This window comes from Hyposmocoma kahamanoa, unplaced genomic scaffold, assembly GCF_003589595.1.
Source record: "Hyposmocoma kahamanoa isolate Upper Pololo Valley unplaced genomic scaffold, ASM358959v1 232, whole genome shotgun sequence".
Lineage (NCBI taxonomy): Eukaryota > Metazoa > Arthropoda > Insecta > Lepidoptera > Cosmopterigidae > Hyposmocoma > Hyposmocoma kahamanoa.
In genome coordinates, this window is record NW_020653750.1 from 194,279 (window position 1) to 212,421 (window position 18,143).

General features: G+C 37.7%; 1 protein-coding gene across 2 annotated transcripts; it reads left to right on the forward strand.

Annotated features, from left to right (window-relative positions):
- The first annotated feature begins 1,483 nt into the window (after positions 1–1,483).
- Positions 1,484–14,988, forward strand: LOC113228533 (CDP-diacylglycerol--glycerol-3-phosphate 3-phosphatidyltransferase, mitochondrial-like). Of its 2 annotated transcripts, none has more exons than XM_026461879.1 (5): positions 1,484–1,753; positions 2,413–2,483; positions 2,753–2,848; positions 2,987–3,113; positions 12,685–14,988. In XM_026461879.1, exons 1-5 carry the CDS (start codon positions 1,577–1,579, stop codon positions 12,727–12,729), a joined length of 516 nt encoding a protein of 171 aa, XP_026317664.1. In that variant the 5' UTR covers positions 1,484–1,576; the 3' UTR covers positions 12,730–14,988. The 2 variants fall into 2 exon arrangements, with proteins under 2 accessions (XP_026317664.1, XP_026317663.1); XM_026461878.1 differs by lacking the exon at positions 12,685–14,988 and adding an exon at positions 12,330–12,626.
- The last annotated feature ends 3,155 nt before the right edge of the window (positions 14,989–18,143 follow it).

Genomic DNA, 18,143 nt, shown 5'->3' on the forward strand with positions numbered 1-18,143 from the left:
CGTAATCTTGTGACATCAAGAGTTCTGTTGAAGCAGCTTTCTTCAAAATGCAAAGAGCAAAGATACCACTCTTTGTGCTGAGGGTTAATATTTTCCTCGCCAACAGCCTCTAACCACTTCCTTCTCAATCCTTCATTCTTTGGAAATCTGTAAAAGATATTATTATACTTTGAACATATTTCTTAAAGCTTATTTTTGATTGAAGCACAACTCTATTTTACTAGGAAAACAAATAACAGCAAAATAAAGATAGATAGTAGTTTTATTACAAAAATAATAATGGATACATATACTTTAAACATAAATTGATAGTTGTGATTAGTTTTACGTTAGCATTTGTATGATTTTATGAGCTATTACTTGAAATCCAAGTACAAACCTGTGATGCGTCAATCGAGGCTGATTTTTGCTTTTCCGCGAACTACACTTTAAAATGCAACAGACAGGCATCTTGGTCTGTAGATTCTCCACACTCCTACGTAATTTGAGAGTTTAAACACTAGTTATAATTTGGGAAATCGCAATTTTCTAAAATGAAAACAACCATCTGACAGCAGAACTACCACGAAACTGTCGCAAAAATGGCGGATTGTGGCACGCACCTACAAATGTCAAAGCGCGTTGGCGATTGTTGCCATAATTATGCATTATAGAAATATGTTTATATCTTTCGTCAAATGCAAATGTCTACAAGAAAAAAAGAGACAAATATATGTTTTTTTGCAATGTCGTCGAAATGCATTGTATTTGTATAACCATGGACCAACTAAAAATTCTATATACTGTTAGGACCGCCTCCATAGTAATTATAGCTCTATGGTCTGTGCTCTCATCTTAGGTACTTGACTTCGGTTGATAACTGTAGTTCTGCATTGAAGAGTTTGGGTAGTTACTCAGTAGTCTTTTGGGCTCAACTGTACATTACCATCGCACGAGATGAGAGTTGAAATTAATATGGTGAATAGATTACATAGTTAGCAGTGTAATCCTAAAATATTAGTTTTAGGAAACTCGTAGTTTTGATAATAAAAATTATTGAAATATTAGTTCAGGGGGAGGGGTTTACCCCGCTCTTTGGTGCGAAAACATGATTTTTTGAGGTTACTTTTTTCGAATTTTCAAAAATTAATATCTTGAAAACCATTGACTTACAAATAAATGGACGACGGGTCTAATACAAAAACCACGAAAAAAATGTCCCAAGTCAACCTATTCGAAATTTAAATTGTAATGTCATCGCAGTATCGCGCTGTCAGTAGACTAAATGAATGAAGAAATGAAGACTAAAGCGGAGTTTGGCGCTCTGTATACGATTTTAGCGCCTTACAAGTGCGGACACTTTTTAGCGCGGACCCGACGTCCATATAATTGTAAGTCAATGTTGAAAACTATTAACTTCCTAACTTTGAAACTTTGCACAAAGGGTCCTCTCCCCTCCCCCTTCCCCCCACCTCCCTCCCATCCCTCAAATCGTGCGATGGTAATGTACAGTACAGTCCTTCCAAAGTCTATTCTGTTCTAAATATTTGTGCTCTTTCCAGAATCCGCAGACGCATGGGTGTTTCCTTTAATACAGATGGGCGAATTCAATATCTTCCAAGATGAGTATGTTACGCACCGCATCCTTGCCACAGTACCTAAAAGCTCCTACCTCAGATTAGCTACTGGGTATTTCAACTTGACCGATCAGTACGCTACAGCTCTGCTGAAGGAATGCAAAGCTAATATAAGCTTGCTGATGGCGCATCCGAATGTAGGTATCCTTATTAACATATATCTCTACTATAATAACAAACATGATTGTTTATGTTATAAGTTTTATAACATGACAATTATCTCCAATCCTAACCTACAAGATAAAGTTTGAATTTTGAAATGAGAGAGGCGGTTATTGTTATTAAGGTGGCTTCATTCAAGGCCTATTACAGTTTGGAGCTAGTAAGAAGTGAAGGACTTTCCTGACTCTGACAGTTTTTATGTTCTCTGTTTGTGGCCTGTGCCTACCCCATATGGAACTTTGTACGCCCATCAGTGGGCAGCACTGGGTGAGGAGATGCATAGGAGTTTTATCCGCCTCGAGGCAGAATCAACACTCTCTATTTTCTTGTCACTCTATGTGTTTGTCTTGTATTGTCAAGCCACAATTCACTGTTAAGGCTCTAGTCAGCATTCTGATGCCATTCCTGTCCAGTGACAGAACTTCTCTACAGTGTTTGGCACTGTAGGCAGCTATCAGGGCTTTTGGCTGCTCAGGACCCTAGTTCTGCAGCCACACGTCTTGTGCTAAGATTAAGCTTTGTGGGGAGTGTTTTAGGACCTTGGTTCAATTGCCGCTCTGCGAAATTTGCTACAATATGATTAGATACTCTGTAGGATAAAATGAAATAAACAGATTGTTGTGCTTTATTGCAGGCTAATGGATTTCTTGGAGCTTCTGGTCCAGCAGGGGGCATTCCACATGCATACTCTTTAATAGCTAAAAAGTAAGTAAGGCTTATTTATTGAGGAAACAAAATATACTACAAACAGAAAAGAAAAAGTCCTGTAATTACAAACAGGAAATTGTAATTACGAAAGTTTTTGAGTCATGGAAACAAGGAAGTAACATTTATTTTAGACTCGATTTTATAATGTACAACTGTTGTGACATTGACTGTTCATTCAATTGCACAAATTATGCATAATCATGCTATATATAGATTTTTTTATTATTATTTGATCATTTCTGCTTTGTCTTTTGTTTTATTTGTAGATTCTGGGAGAAAGTTGTAGAGTCAAACCAGGCAAGCAGAGTGCAGCTTTTAGAGTATGAAAGGCCAGGGTGGACATTCCATGCTAAAGGACTCTGGTATGTTCATGTTTTAATTTGTGTTAAGATCACAAAAGAACAGACTTCGAAACACTTTGTTGAAGATAGATTACATGTTGTCGAATCTAAAAATAAATAAATAAATGAATTTTCTATATTAGTGTGTATTTTTCATAGGTACTATCCTCCTGGAAGTGGAGTGCCATGGGGGACTATAGTAGGCTCCGCCAATCTTGGGGAACGATCGGTACGCCGAGATCTTGAAGCACAGGCGGCTATATTTACAACGTCGCCAGAACTGCAGGTAACGAGTATCATTGTGACATAGTATAATAATATAAGTAGTGCAACTCGCGGGCGCTTCTATGCTCTATACACTTTGCTAAACTTTTATAAATAAACATCATCCTCATCAACCCATTTATACATCCTGCCCACATTAGTCTTAAGTTGTCTATGTACTGTTTTTGTTATTGTATGTGAGCAATAAAGTGTATATCTATCTATCTATCTATCCTGTTGCTGGGCACGGACCGACGCACAGATGAGGGTTTAGACCTTAGTTCGCCACACTGACCCACTGCGAGTTGAGGATTTCACACGATTTCCGAGGGTTGTAAGTCTTCTTCGACGTGCAGGTTTCATCACGATGTTTTCCTTCACCGGACAGCTCATGGTAGATTTCAAATTTAATTTGAAATTTACGCACGTGATTTCCGAAAAACTTGTGACCGTCAGGATGGCTGGTCGCCTGTGGCGTCTGGCACTGAGTGTATATTCAAGAATTGCTACCTATTTGCTACCTATGATATATTCTGAGAAATCAAAAAAAATTTTTGACCAGCCATTCTGACGTCAGGATGGCTGGTCGCCTCTTTGTTCAGCATGAAGGGAGCAGATTTTCCAGAAGTATATATTACCAATAATTGCTACCTATTTGCTACCTTCACGAATTAAAGGTATACGCATCATATCTACATTACCTAAAAAAATATAACCGATTGAAAATTTTACGAAAAAGTGCCTGCCTAAACTAAAAAAGCAAAAGTTTGTTTTTTAGTTCTTTATTGCCACATTATAAAGGGCAGGCGTTTAACACTTACTACGAACTAGTCTGGTGAGGTTGCTTATGTATAAAACCGAGAGGGTAGGTAACCATCATAACGCCAATATGTGTGTCATTTGTCATAAGTGGATCAAATTGTTTTAATTTAATTTATCTGAGGATTCAAAGGTTTTGCTATTGCTATTATTGAGTTTAATATTTATGTTTCTGGTTTAAGTAGTGTTTGGAGAGAATGAAAAGAGGGAGGAAGTTTGTTGTGCCACTCGATCAGCAAAAACATGTATTACTGCAAAAAAAGTATATTTCCAGTAAATCTGATTTACCGCCGCCTAACGATCCACTGTTTAGTAAAATTAGTACCCTTTTATTACATAAAATTTCCACACAGGCACTATATCTTTCTGTAAAGAAAAATTTCGACTTTTTCTTCAGTGGCCCTGATAATCCTGCTATTCGTTATGAAGATCAAAACAAAATTCTGTCTAATGATAATCAATAAAAAAAGGAATACAAGGACGAAGTAGCAGTCAATAAAACAGTAATTTATAATTTTATTATTGATGCCTATCAGTGGGAACGAACAAACAAGCAACCGTTAAGTAAACGTATAAAGTTAAATCATGGACCTGAGACTGTATTTAGAATGAAACATCGCTTGCCTAAGCATCAGTGCGCCCATCTTTTGCGCGAAAAGATTTGGGAGGTTCATCCCATTGCACACGCAGTTGCACAGTTGGATATTTAAACAGTATTCTATTTCTAAGAATAATAAAATAACGTGCAATGGAATTTGCAAAGAATGTAAGGCTAACGCAAAAATTATAATTAACTGGCATTCGAATAAAATAGCCCTGTTTAAGTGCACTGTAACAAACTACGATAAAGATTTTGTTCATACTTTTGCTAAAAAATTAAAACTACACACATCAAAAATGTCTAGGGATCAAGTGAATATTTTTGAAATAAAAATTATTTAAGCAATATTTACCAAATCCAGTCTTCCAGGACGACTTCTTACTTTAATGCTTATGTTTTATTTAACCGCTTACCCCTATATTTAATTAAAATAAACTAAAATTGATGTTTTTGCAAATTGTGGGAAAAAACTCAAATTAACGGCGTCAATTAAATGACAAAAAAATGGCGAAAATGATGATTTTGCTTATTTTTATTGTAAAGATAAGAAAATTAATAATCTGTATTTCCACCATTAACACGAATCACACAATTACAGTGATTTGGCATGCTTAAGATGAGTTCATCAAAATCACTTTGAGGAATGGCCGCCCATGTGTTTTGTAACAAGTCAAAATATTGTTGTAGAGTATGTACGGTATGCATATTCGGCACAGCTCTTCTTTGAAGCATATCCCATGCGTGCTCAATTGGATTGAGGTCTGGCGATTGAGCAGGCCACGGCAGAACGTTGATACGAGCTTCGGCAAGAATGCGTGTTACGACTCTAGCCGTGTGTGGACGTGCGTTGTCATGCATTAGTTGAAATGAATCACCCAACTGGCCTCGCAAAGGGATGATAACATCTGAAACAATCCTCTCTGCGTAAACTTGAGCATTGAGGTTACCCCTGATCCAAATGAGATCGGTTCTTCCACCGATCCAAATACCGGCCCATATCATTATTGTTCCCCCACCATATGGATGACCTTCCTGACAATATCTCAAACGTTCATGACGTCCAGATGTTCTCCAAACTCGAGTACGTCTTGTATCCGGTCTCATACCGAAGCGGGATTCATCCGAAAAGCACACATAGCGCCAGTCTTCTTCCTCCCAGTTTCTGTGTTCGCGAGCCCATCGTAAACGGGTCCTGCGATTGCAGGGTGCAATAGGTGGAACTCTGAGCGGCCTTCGGGATCGCAGACCCACTTCACGTAAACGATTTCGGATTGTTTGATCGCTTATTAGCAAGCCTGAGGAGCTGTGGAGCCTCGTAACCAACATCATGGCGGTCATGGTACGATTCCGTCGAGCAGTATTTTGGATATACCGGTCCTGTCTGCGAGTCGTGATGCGAGATCGTCCTCCATGTCGCTCGGCCACGCTGCCCGTCATGCGATAGCGCGTCCAGAGGCGACTTATGACGCTCTGTGTAGTGTTAAGAGTGAAAGCCACAGCACGTTGCCTGGAACCAGCTTCCAACATTCCGACGGCTCGCATCATCACTTCTCGGGTTAAATGATGTCGTCTCTCCATAATAATGTAAATTGTTTCGGTTCCGATGCAGATATTGTAATGATTTTGTCAAAACGCTATAACTCATTTTTATACTAAACCACATTGACAATCGATTTTCTTCTTATTATCGAATTTTAAACAATATTCCTTATTTAAATGTTAAAACTCACTAAAAAGTATCAATAGCGATACAAAAAAGTTAATATAATTAACCCTAATTGCAGCAATACTCTTAAACGTACTTGATCCCTAGACACTTTTGATGTGTGTATATATTTTTTTTATATACAGGATGGCCGGAATAGTGACGTCCAAAAAAAAAATTTAGGTGCCTCACATTGAGAGGTATCCGAATCACCCCCATGTATGTGCCGCGATTTTTCATAGTTTTCGAGTAATGAATTTTTTTATGAATTTTTTGAAATTTTTAACCTGATCGAAAAAAAAATTTTTTTTTTTAAATTCTTGCAACATTTTTAAGGTTTTTTTTTGTAACCTAATCTTTATGAATTGTACTTTAATGCACAAAATAATCGGCTTCATAACATCAATGGAAGCTATGAAAGTTTTGACTCAAAGTGGGAATATAGCGTTCGAGCAAGTCAAACTTGAATTTTCAACATTAAATTGAAAATCTAAACCGGCAATTTAATAGCTCTTAAGTAACTTTAAAAACTGCGCTAGACTCTTAACTTTTGTGTGAATATAAAAAATCTAGTACTTAATAGGGCTTTATTCGCTGAAATCAGCCTTCAAAGGTATTGAGGTCGAAAATTCCTTTGAGAGTAAATTGACTAAAAAAAAATTGCCTATTTCATCATTCCTAAGACTAATTATGGCAGAAACTGTATAAACTAAATAAATCATACCAGCAAAAAAGCTAAGATCTGGAAATTTTAAATTTTATTTAATATTATCTTGAATTTTTTGCGGTCTGTTTTCGGGAGTTTTATTGCACGTTATCTTTTTTTACGTGGAATAACAATGGATTAGACAAGGAATATTGCTGTCTCTCTCACTCTTTGTAGCCAGAACCGGTGTAAGCGAGAGGAACGGTCGTTCTCACCTAGTGTTTTCTGCTACTCGTGTCGTCGTTTTACCTCTACCACTACGCTCGCTTTGCCCACGGACCCTGCTACCAACTTATCTGACTACTTTGCTCGTTTATTGGACTCTGTTCTGCATAGTGATTTGGACTTTGTTTACTTGAAAGTGTTAAAGATGAGCTACACGTTAAGGGAATATGCAGAAATGCATTATTTTTATGGAGTTGCTCATGGAAACGGCCATGAAGCAGCACGACTGTATCGTGATCAACTTCGACGCCGAGGTGGACCACAACCCGATCGATATCCCGATCATCGTGTTTTTACTAACACGCACGCCACATTAATGGAAGGCCGTATTCCTGGTCGAGATAGCCATCGTGAAGCAGCCCCTAGAGTTGATCCGGATCGCAGAGAAATAGTGCTAGAAGCACTTCGTCAGTGTCCATCAACGAGTACGAGAATTATGGCTCGTACACTAAGCATCCCAAGATCGTCTATCCAAGAGATAATTCACGAGAAAGGATACCACGCATATCATATTCGGCGTGTCCAAGCTTTACTGCCCACAGATTATCAATTGCGGGCTGATTTTTGCCGAATTATGTTGCGAAAACAGCGAGAGGATCCCCAATTTTTTAATAAAATTTTGTGGACTGATGAGTCACGATTTGAGCGATGTGGAATATTTAATATTCATAATTACCACACATGGGCGGTCAAAAATCCACACGGGGCGAGACCTTCAACTTTTCAACATCGATTTAGTGTGAATATGTGGTCTGGTATCCTCAATGGAGAATTAATTGGACCGTTTGAACTGCCGTCAAGACTTAATGCAGATATCTATAAAAGTTTTTTGGAAAACGATCTACCACTGTTGACGGAAGACGTTAATCTTGAAATTCTACGAACAATGGTATTTCAAAATGACGGCGCACCATGTCACTACGCAACACAAGTGCGAAATTATTTGGACCGAATGTACCCGAACAGATGGATCGGACGAAATGGACCAATTAGGTGGCCTCCACGCTCACCTGACCTCAACCCCATCGACTTTTTTGTTTGGGGTTTTTACAAAGAAATAACATACGCCCGAGCATGTTTGAATGAACAAGAACTAAGGGAAAAAATCCAAGAAGCCGGACGTGCTGTAAAAGGCAACAGCAAGGTTTTCGAAGATTGAAACAAAATTTCTTGCGTAGGTGTAGGATGTGCATTTCTGTTAGAGGCCGTCATTTTGAAAACCTTTTGTAGATAAATGTATTTTCATCATAATCAACTGTGTTTTATTAAATGAATTATAAAAATAAAATTAAAAAATCAAAAAAATATTAAAAGCTATTAAGTTATTATTTTGTTAGTTAATACGCTTTCTACCGTAATTATCCTTAAGAAAGATAAAATAGGCCGTATTTTTTTTATTTGATTAAAAATAAATTAAATTGAAAATGTCCAGATTTTGTTTACTTCCACTTATAATTTTATTGGTTTATACACTTTCTGCCATAATGAGTCTTAGGAAAGATAAAATAGGCAATAATATTTTTTTTTAGTAAAATTACTCTCATAGGAATTTTCGACCTCAATACCTTTGAAGGCTGATTTCAGCGAATAAAGTCGTATTAAGTGTAGTGTTTGTATTAGGCTTTAACTATAATTATAGCCAAACACTGTCTCGTGCACGCGGTGTGGCGGGGCGCGCGGATCACTGCGTGAGCCACCGGCGAGAGCGGACGTGTCGCCTGCGCACATCGTGTGTTGCCGAGCCAGTGTATTGTGTGTAATTAGGAGTACACAACATTAAGCACTAGATTTTTTGTATTCATACAAAAGTTAAGAGTCTAGCGCAGTTTTTAAAGTTACCCAAGAGCTATGGAATTGCCGGTTTAGATTTTTAATTTGAAGTTGAAAATTCAAGTTCAACTTGTTCGAACGCGATATTCCCACTTTGAGTCAAAACTTTCATAGCTTCCATTGATGTTATGAAGCCGATTATTTTGTGCATTAAAGTACAATTCATAAAGATTAGGTTACAAAAAAAAAAGTTGCAAGAATTGAAAAAAAAAAATTTTTTTTTTCGATCAGGTTAAAAATTTCAAAAAATTCATAACTCGAAAACTACGAAAAATCGCGGAACATACATGGGGGTGATTCGGATACCTCTCAATGTGAGGCACCTAAATTTTTTTTTTGGACGTCACTATTCCGGCCACCCTGTATAATTACAACTAAATTCTTTGTTAATGTTGCGTTATGATGGTTACCTACCCTCTCGGTTTTATACATTAGCAATCTCACCAGACTAGTTCGCCTCGAAGTGATTGTTGAACGCCTGCCCTTTATATTATGGCAATAAAGCATTAAAAACTTTTGCTTTTTTAGTTTAGTCAGGCACTTTTTCGCAAAATTTTCAATCGCTTATATTTTTTAAATTAATGTAGATATGAAGCATATACCTTTAATTCGTGAAGGTAGCAAATAGGTAGCAATTATTGATAATACATATTTCTGGAAAATCTGCTCCCTTCATGCTGAACAAAGAGGCGACCAGCCATCCTGACGTCAGAATGGCTGGTCAAATTTTTTTTTTAATTTCTCAGAATATATCATAGGTAGCAATTATTTAGAAAAGGTAGCAAATAGGTAGCAATTCTTGAGTATACACTCAGTGACAGGCGACCAGCCATCTTGACGGTCACAAAAACTCGGCAAGAGCCAGAGGTACGAGCTCGGATTCGAACCCACGGCCTCTGCTTGAGAGGTGTTAGATCAAACTAGATATGAGAGCCGCGCCGGCGCGCCGTCGCCGCCGCGTTTATCCTCGCGCCGCCGCCGCCGACAAATGCAATCGGCGCGCCGTTTAGTTCGATCAGGCGCTCCGGTCGTAAGCACACGCACGCTTCCGTATTGTGTATGTGAAAATGGCGACGCCAGAAAATGACTTTTCTAAGATAATTTTTGTTTTATAAAATATAAGTTCGCATTTGACCTCTTGAGATGTCACCTTGTTTCTCTCACCTTGATTTGAGATGTCACCTGATGGAAAGTGACAATGAGGTCGACGATGGAGCATGCACACCTATATAATGCCTATTCACTCTCGCCTTGAAAAGTTCAGGGAACAAGTCTGCAGGCAGGGAATTCCACTCTCTAGCCGTTCACCATATAAATGTGGACGCGTAACGCTTCGTGCGAATCTTTGGAATATCCACAACATAAGGTGGAACCCACGCCTACGCCTAGTCCCCCGGTGATGGAAAGGGGAAAGCAGAATTAAATCGTGTAACTCCATCGCACGCTCTCAGTGATATACCCTGTAAAATACTCATAAGCAGGCAACTTTACGGCGGTGTTCAAGGCTCTGCAGCTTCGCCTCCAATAACTCCGAGTCACCTATATATAAGCTTCTTGGCACGGTTGTCAATTGAATCCAAGGTGGCCAGTTGGTTTGTAGCAGAGCCATCCTAAAGGTAAAGCAGTACTCCATGCACGACAGAACTTGTGCTTGGTACAGTTGAAGCAACTGCTCCGGTGTGAAGTAACGCCTCACCCTGGAAAGGATCCCAAGCTTCTTTGCTGCATGTTTGGCCATAGATTCAATGTATCTGCCGAAGTACAAATTGGACGACAGGTTCATTCCAAGTAGCTGGAGACAGTGGGCTATCGGTATGGATATATCACGAAAAGTCGGAGTCAGCTCAAAGGGACTCCGTTTTGTGGAGAATAGACACGCCTGCGTTTTGGTAGCGTTAAATTTGACAAAGTTGGCATCGCGCCAATCGGAGACTGCCTTGAGTGTCAAATCCAAACGGCTATCCATGGACTCTCGATAAGACTAGATTTCCTCTCCACTGACCCTTGCATTGGTCAAGTACCTATCTACAACTGTGTTGTCATCAGCATACGCAAAGGTACCTGGAATTAACATACCATTGATATGCAGCAGAAAGAGAGTTGCAGACAGTACGGAACCCTGAGGAATTTATCGCCATATGTTCGGAAGAGTAGCCTTCTAAGACCACTCAAATCGAATGTTCGCTCAAGACAAAAATTAGTTCGACAAAAGTTAGTTAGTGACTTTATATTTAAAAGATGTTTTGTTTAAAAAATTTATTTGTCAATTTCTGGCGTCGCCATTTTCACTACGCACACACAATACGGCAGCATGCGCGTGCGTACGATCGGTGCGCCTTATCGAACTGATAAAAATTTGATTACTATAGAAATTACGTTATTTTATTTTTTCCTTTGAAAAAGTATTTGTATAATGGTTTTTGTAAAAACAAACACCGCTATACAAATTCGTTTTAGGGTCACTCTCGCGCCGCCGCCGGTTGGTCTCTATTATCGGCGCTCATATCTAGATCAAACCATTAGGCTACCACGGCTAGATGTTGGGTGTGAACAAAAATTTTAAAAATTAAGGTGTTCATCACAGTATTCTCGTGCCATATATTTAACAGCATTTATGCATCTCGATTATAGGCCTTTGATCATGAAACAGATATGAAATTCTAATCAATTCTGAATTTGGGACACTCTTGTTCAAACAAGCATAAACACAACAATGCACACGATCTACTATATGAGGTCATTTTTTAAACACCTAGAGCCCGCTTCAATTCTATTTAACGCGAGTGCATTGCGTGGTTGTGCGTATATGTACGTTGTAACACGGCGCGTAGCGGGCGCAGCCGGGTGCACACACTGCTACGGCTGTATGGAATGGAGTTACACTACTTGTCTTATTATACTATGATTGTGTGTCAATATTAACATTTTTGTCGCCATAATTTAAGAAGTATTAGTTAGTAGATTCGACAGGGCTATTTTTAAAATACTAACAACCTCGCAAGACTATATTACTAATTTCATAAACAACAACTTTTGTTCCATGACTTTTAATAATTCATCAGATTTTACTTTTATACAAAAATAAATAGATTTAAATAGATATTTCTAAGCGGTAATAAGTCGTCGCGAGGCGAATTTAACGGAGTACGCTTGCACGTTTGAACTTACCTTACTAATACAGTTCTAAAAAGTGTCAGATAGTACAACAAAAACTTAAAAGTTTATTTTTGGTAAAGTTTAATATGTTTTGTAAACAGTCATGGAACAAAAGTTGTTGTTTATGATGTTAGTATTCAAGTCCTGCGAGTTTGCTAGTATTTTAAATATAACCCGGTTTATTTAAAATTTTCAGCAGCGACTACATGACGAGTGTTCCGAACTTCACAACTATTCCACAGAATGTAGTGTGGAATTGCAAGAGAGACGCCAACCGCTTTGGGTCCGCGCCACAGTTGGCCTATTTCGCAGCTATTTTTGAATTTACTTTAGTTAATTGCCATATTAATCAACAATTAAAACAACGTTATAAGTTGTGAGAAGTGATCGTACTATGTATTAGTAAGTCTAAGACTTTTACACTAAATCAGAATTAAGAATATTATGAAAATTATGTCACAACTTCTTTATAGGAAATGAAACTATTTTTTCGGCTCTAAATTGCGTATATTTGTTTTTTCAAATAAACCAACGTTTTGGGCCCTTTACAGATCCCAAGGTCATGGCTGACTCAGAGACTCATTTCCCATGTGTAACAATCGCGAAAACCTAAGAACTCGATATGACTACTTTAACTCGCTTGAAAAGGTAGGTTAAAGTTGACTACAATCTAAGTATTTTTTCACCTTCGTCGTCGCTAAGTTGAGGAATGTTGAAAACACCATACCAACACTGCAAAACTCAGCATGGCAACAGACACTGGTTGGAGTCCAGTCAGTTCGAGGGAATTTTTCTTAGGTCAGTCGATATTTATGCCAATAATAATAACAATCTAGTAGAGTACTTCAATAATATTCAATTATTGGCGACAAATCATTATTTCCTATTAAGTATAATGTAGTTGTGTTTCTATAGGTACTTACGTATTTAAATACTTTACCTATATTTTGGACTGTTTAGAAAATAACAGTAAAAAGAAATTTTATGTGCATTGATGACGAAATAGGTATGACCGTACTAAGAAAACGTTCATAATGTAGGTAGATGAACTCCCTCAATCCGATCACAGATTATTATATACTTTGATCAAGGCACATTATGTTTTATACCTTTCGCTATTGTCAAATACTTACCTGTCCTATGCTGATAAACCTTATTACACCCGGCCCTTCATGCAAGCCAGTAAGTTATATAACAGATAGTGTACGCAAATATTATATCTGAATCTATATATTGTAAGACACAGCACTATTTAGAAGAAACTAATAATACACTTCTTGTCAATAATCCACTCAACTCTTTATTTTTAGTTGTTCTTAGTCTAGAGGTGTTTAAACCCTTCTTTGCATGATTTTTGTGAAATAAATTAGGGTGACACGCAAAATAGGCGCTTTGTCGTCGAGTTGCGGATACCAGCCCGTTGCACCAAGTACCAAGTACCAAATTAGGGTGATCTAATTCATGCTCTAGATTTAGGGGAAAATGTGCAAAAAATTCTAGTACTAATAAATATTATAAAATAATCAAAAAACAGTATGATGGAAATTTCCATCATCATGCAAATTACATGTTATAAGCTCAGTACAAAATAAATAAAACAACAAATCTTTGCATCATTTTTATTCTTGATGATAATTAAAAAAACAATTATTATTCTTATTTAGACATAAATTAATTCCACATTTACTGCATGAGATCGTAGAATACCCTTTACATTTTGGGTATTTACACCGGAGTGACCCACCTACTTTTGGCCAATGTTCAAAACCATCTTTCCCTATGTCTTTTGAAGGTGGAGGAGCTGGAGATCCTTTTTTTCTTTTTGACAGTAATTCTTCTTCTATGGCACTGCTGCTTGGACACCCTCTTTTAGCACCTTTGCTGGTTCCTTTGTTGCATAACACCAAGGCCAACTCATTCTTAAATTGGCCCAATGTAAGCAGACTCTTCTTTGGTACATTAATTTCCTGAGCATTTTTTCTATGGACAATCCAAGCATTTATCACTGCAAGATCCAGTAAATGAAAAAAAATACGTAGATACCACTTTTTAGATCTCAAAATTATGTAGTTTCTTCCCAGGAAGCTATCCATAAGGTCAACTCCTCCCATATGTTTATTGTATTCTTGGACAATAAATGGGCAAGGAATACCAATTTTTTGTTTTTTTGACTTGTCATATCTAGAGGCTTCAGTGACAGGCAATGCTCCAGCATATGTGGATAACAGGGTTACCACCCTATTATCCTTCCATGCTACACAACTCATATCAACACCATCTACCGTAGAGACTCTTTCCTCATAACTTCCCCTGGGCACTGATATCTTCATGAAATCTTTTCGTTCGGGTAATTTATTTCTTGGGATTTTGTTTTGTTGCACAGTTCCTACAGTGTGAACCCCTTGTTTAGCTAAAAAATATACTAATGGTAATGAGGTATAAAAATTATCAAAATAAATGATGTGATTGACCATTCTTGGTACTCCTCGTATCAAGCGGACTACAACATTTCCTGTTGCACCAAGATCTGGTTCACCTGAGAGGTTGTCCGAATTTTCTTGTCCAGAGTATATTTCGAATTTGTGGGCATATCCCATCAAATCACAAAGTACATATAACGTGAAACTCCATTTGGGGCTTATTGGGCAGATATTGTTTGAGAAAGTGCCCTACTTTTGTAGCGCACATCTGTTCATCCACACAAAGTCTTTGGTCCATTGGCACTGTGGCAAATCTCTCGTTGAGGTGCTGGATTACAGGTCGGATTTTATGAAGCCTGTCATGTTCTGGATGGCCTACAGGTTTATGAAGTTCATTATTGTTTGTAATGATAATTTTATCTTCTCAAATTTATTAAGTGGCATTATTGAACAAATCGGGTCATATCCAGATTTTGGAGACCAGTATGATCTAGTGCTGGGAAATTTCTGTACTGACATGTACAAAAGTATACCGAAGAACATGTTCAAATCAGATTCTGTAAAAGATGCAGAAGAACTAGGATTGTTTTGTATTATATATAAATTTGTTTGCTCCACTAATCTATTAATAAAATCTTTTGTGATGAAGTGGGTGAAACACTGATATGGGGTTTCCAGTTGTGATATCTCATCTGAAGGAGCAGAACTTCCCAAGAAAGTAATCTTATCTTTATCATGCACCATATTACTTTTTTCCATATGGTTTTTCTTTTGTCAAATGAAAAAGAAGAAGTGAGCATAAGAGTTGAAGTAGATGAGCGAGAGGGTTCCTGGTGTTCTTTGTAGTCATCTTCTACAAGAGGATCAGTGTCAGCAATTTCGTCTACCAAATCATCATCGTCATTCTCCGTCTGCAACACTCTTATAATTTCATCTGCATCGCGGTACTCGTCGTCAGAATTTTCGTCATCAAGGCCACTTCCGAGAGCCAACCGCCTTCTAACTAACTGGTCCAAGTAATCTTCAATGTCTTTCTCTTCCAAATATCTCTACAAAAATAACATGAAATAAACATTGAGTAAAAAACATTGTCGTCTAACATTAGAAGTGAAACTGCATAGTGATGTAAATTTCTGTCACATAGTTTTGGGAAGATTATTTGGGGTATTCGATATAAATTGCACAGAAAATAATAGAAACACAAAAACAAACCTTTTTTCCACTCATTATCACTTTTTTTAGCTATCTATCTCAGATTAGTTATAAAAAATATTCAAGAAATCGCACGTTTATTCCAACCACAACAAAACAGCGGAATGACAAGTAAAATCCGCTAGAAATGATTGACATTTGATATTTATGACAGCTACGTTCCATAATACGCAATAGTCGTGAAAAAAGTTGCCCACACAACCAATTTACAGTACACCTGATTTGGGTACAATTTTTTGTTCACTAATGTAAATGTTATGATGGAAATTTCCATCATCATGCAATACCTTAGTTGTGAAAATATTTACCTCCTATGTGGTCATGGGTTCTGTTTCTTCAGATGTCTATCTGTCACACTAGTCATTTTCGAACTAAATATGTAATTTTTGAAATTATTACTTCGTCTTTTTACTATTAAAACCTTTTATATCCAATATGGCGCCGCACAAACTTGTGTCTTGTGTTGGATACAAGCAACCGGCAACTAGAAGCGAATATTCTATTTCATACAATTAATATGAAGTCGACACAGTCGCCGGTTACGGCAATCGCAATTGCATGAGGATAGAATATTTGCTTTTAATTGCGCGGTTGCTTGTATCCAATACAAGACACGATTTTGCGCAGCGCCCATTTTTTAAATCCACTTTTCAGCTTTTTTTTTTTTTAATAAAAACAAATTGCTCATTTCACCTCCATGTCACCTGCAGCTTGATTTTGATTGCCTCTCCCGATCGGAAATTGGGTCTTTTCCGAGTTGAGGCGCATAATTGGCCGATCGGAAACTTTTGACATTTCTAATCGGAACAATGATTTGAATTGATTTAACTCACAATTATATGAATTAATGAATATTCATCTTCTCGCTCAGAAACCATCCGATTTCGAGACTACCCGATCGGATCGATTCCAACTTGAATCAAAATCAGGACGCTGATAACGGTGATAGTGACGATGAGGTCGACGATGTAGCACACACCTAAATAATGCCTAGTCACTCTCGCCTTGAAAAGGCACAAGTTATAGCGTTTTGTCAGGGAATAAGTCTGCAGGTAGGATATTCCACTCCTTAGCCGTTCGCCGTATAAATGTGGAAGCGAAACGCTTCTTGCGAATCTTCGGAATGTCCACAACATGGGGGTGGACCCCCAGCCTACGTCTAGTCCCCCGATGATAGCATGGGAAAGGCGGAATTAAATCGTGAAATGCATGCAGGCTTCACACATGTTAAATCTCGCGTGTCCGCTAGGATTACAGAGACATCTATTGATAAACTTGAAAACGTCACGATTCAATGTCGTACCAACTAGATTTTTTTTTTGAAAAGATTTCCCCTTCCTGTAAAATTTAAAAAAGCGAAAACTTGCTTGAACGTTAGGGAAAAGTCTGCTGATAAATGCTTAATGTCGTAGAAAGTTTAGACAAGTATATTACTAGTGGGATTTCAGTCCCCAACCCGCTTTGGGCCAGTATGGTCTTAAAATTTTATGGTTGCCATTAGCTTCGGAGAGCCTTAGCAGACGTATACCCGGCACGACCCCTCTGTACATTTGAATCCCTTCCTGCGACTCCCTCGGGGATTTACCTGATGGAGCTTTATAGTGCGGCGGAACGGAATGGAAGCGAATTTTTGTAGCGGTATTGTACAGTCAACAGTTTATCAAACTACACACTTCTGTTCGAATATCGCCGCCAAACAATGGGAACAAGATCTGTCAATGTGTAGCTTGATATGCTGCCGTCCATACGTAGCATAATGAACTCTATGGTCAATTGTGTAACGTTCTACGAGCCGCGGAATTCTCGCGCAATCCGCGGAATTCTCGCGCATGCTTGAGGACGTTCGCGCATTCCGCGGAAGATTTTCGCTCGTATCTACATAGTTTGTATAGTCAAACAGCTTCATACTCGGCTTGACTCTGTTAACTGGTCGGATACTTTTAAGAACTTGGTTTGTGTGCTTTTAAACTTTTACAGGGCCATATTAAAGATCTTGAGCTACCAGCAAATAACAATGGAATAATTATAAATAAGTAATTGAAGTTCGATATTAAATGCTGTACTTAGTGTATGAATGTCGAATAAATGTTGGTATTCTTGTTGAATTTTGTTATATGTATTTATTAAATTTTAATGCAAGTTATAAACCGCATTTTCATTCATATCCCAGAATAGTCGCCACAAAAAGACGCCGATAAGTTTTCAAATCACTCTTTAATCATTACTCATTCTTATTTTCATTCATAATAATCACATAATTATAATTATCTCGATTCACACTTAAAATAAATTTAAAATAAATTAAATGAAAAACACTGCAATAATTTATACGAAAATTCAGTCGTTTTATGACATTATTTGATTAGAATTAGTGTACA

Coding starts and splice junctions, on each gene's coding strand:
- LOC113228533 (XM_026461878.1), top strand. CDS start 1,577: ATGGGCGAATTCAATATCTTCCAAGATGAGTATGTTACGCACCGCATC. Junction 2,484..2,752: donor TACTCTTTAATAGCTAAAAA/GTAAGTAAGGCT, acceptor TTTTATTTGTAG/ATTCTGGGAGAAAGTTGTAG. Junction 3,114..12,329: donor CAACGTCGCCAGAACTGCAG/GTAACGAGTATC, acceptor TAAAATTTTCAG/CAGCGACTACATGACGAGTG.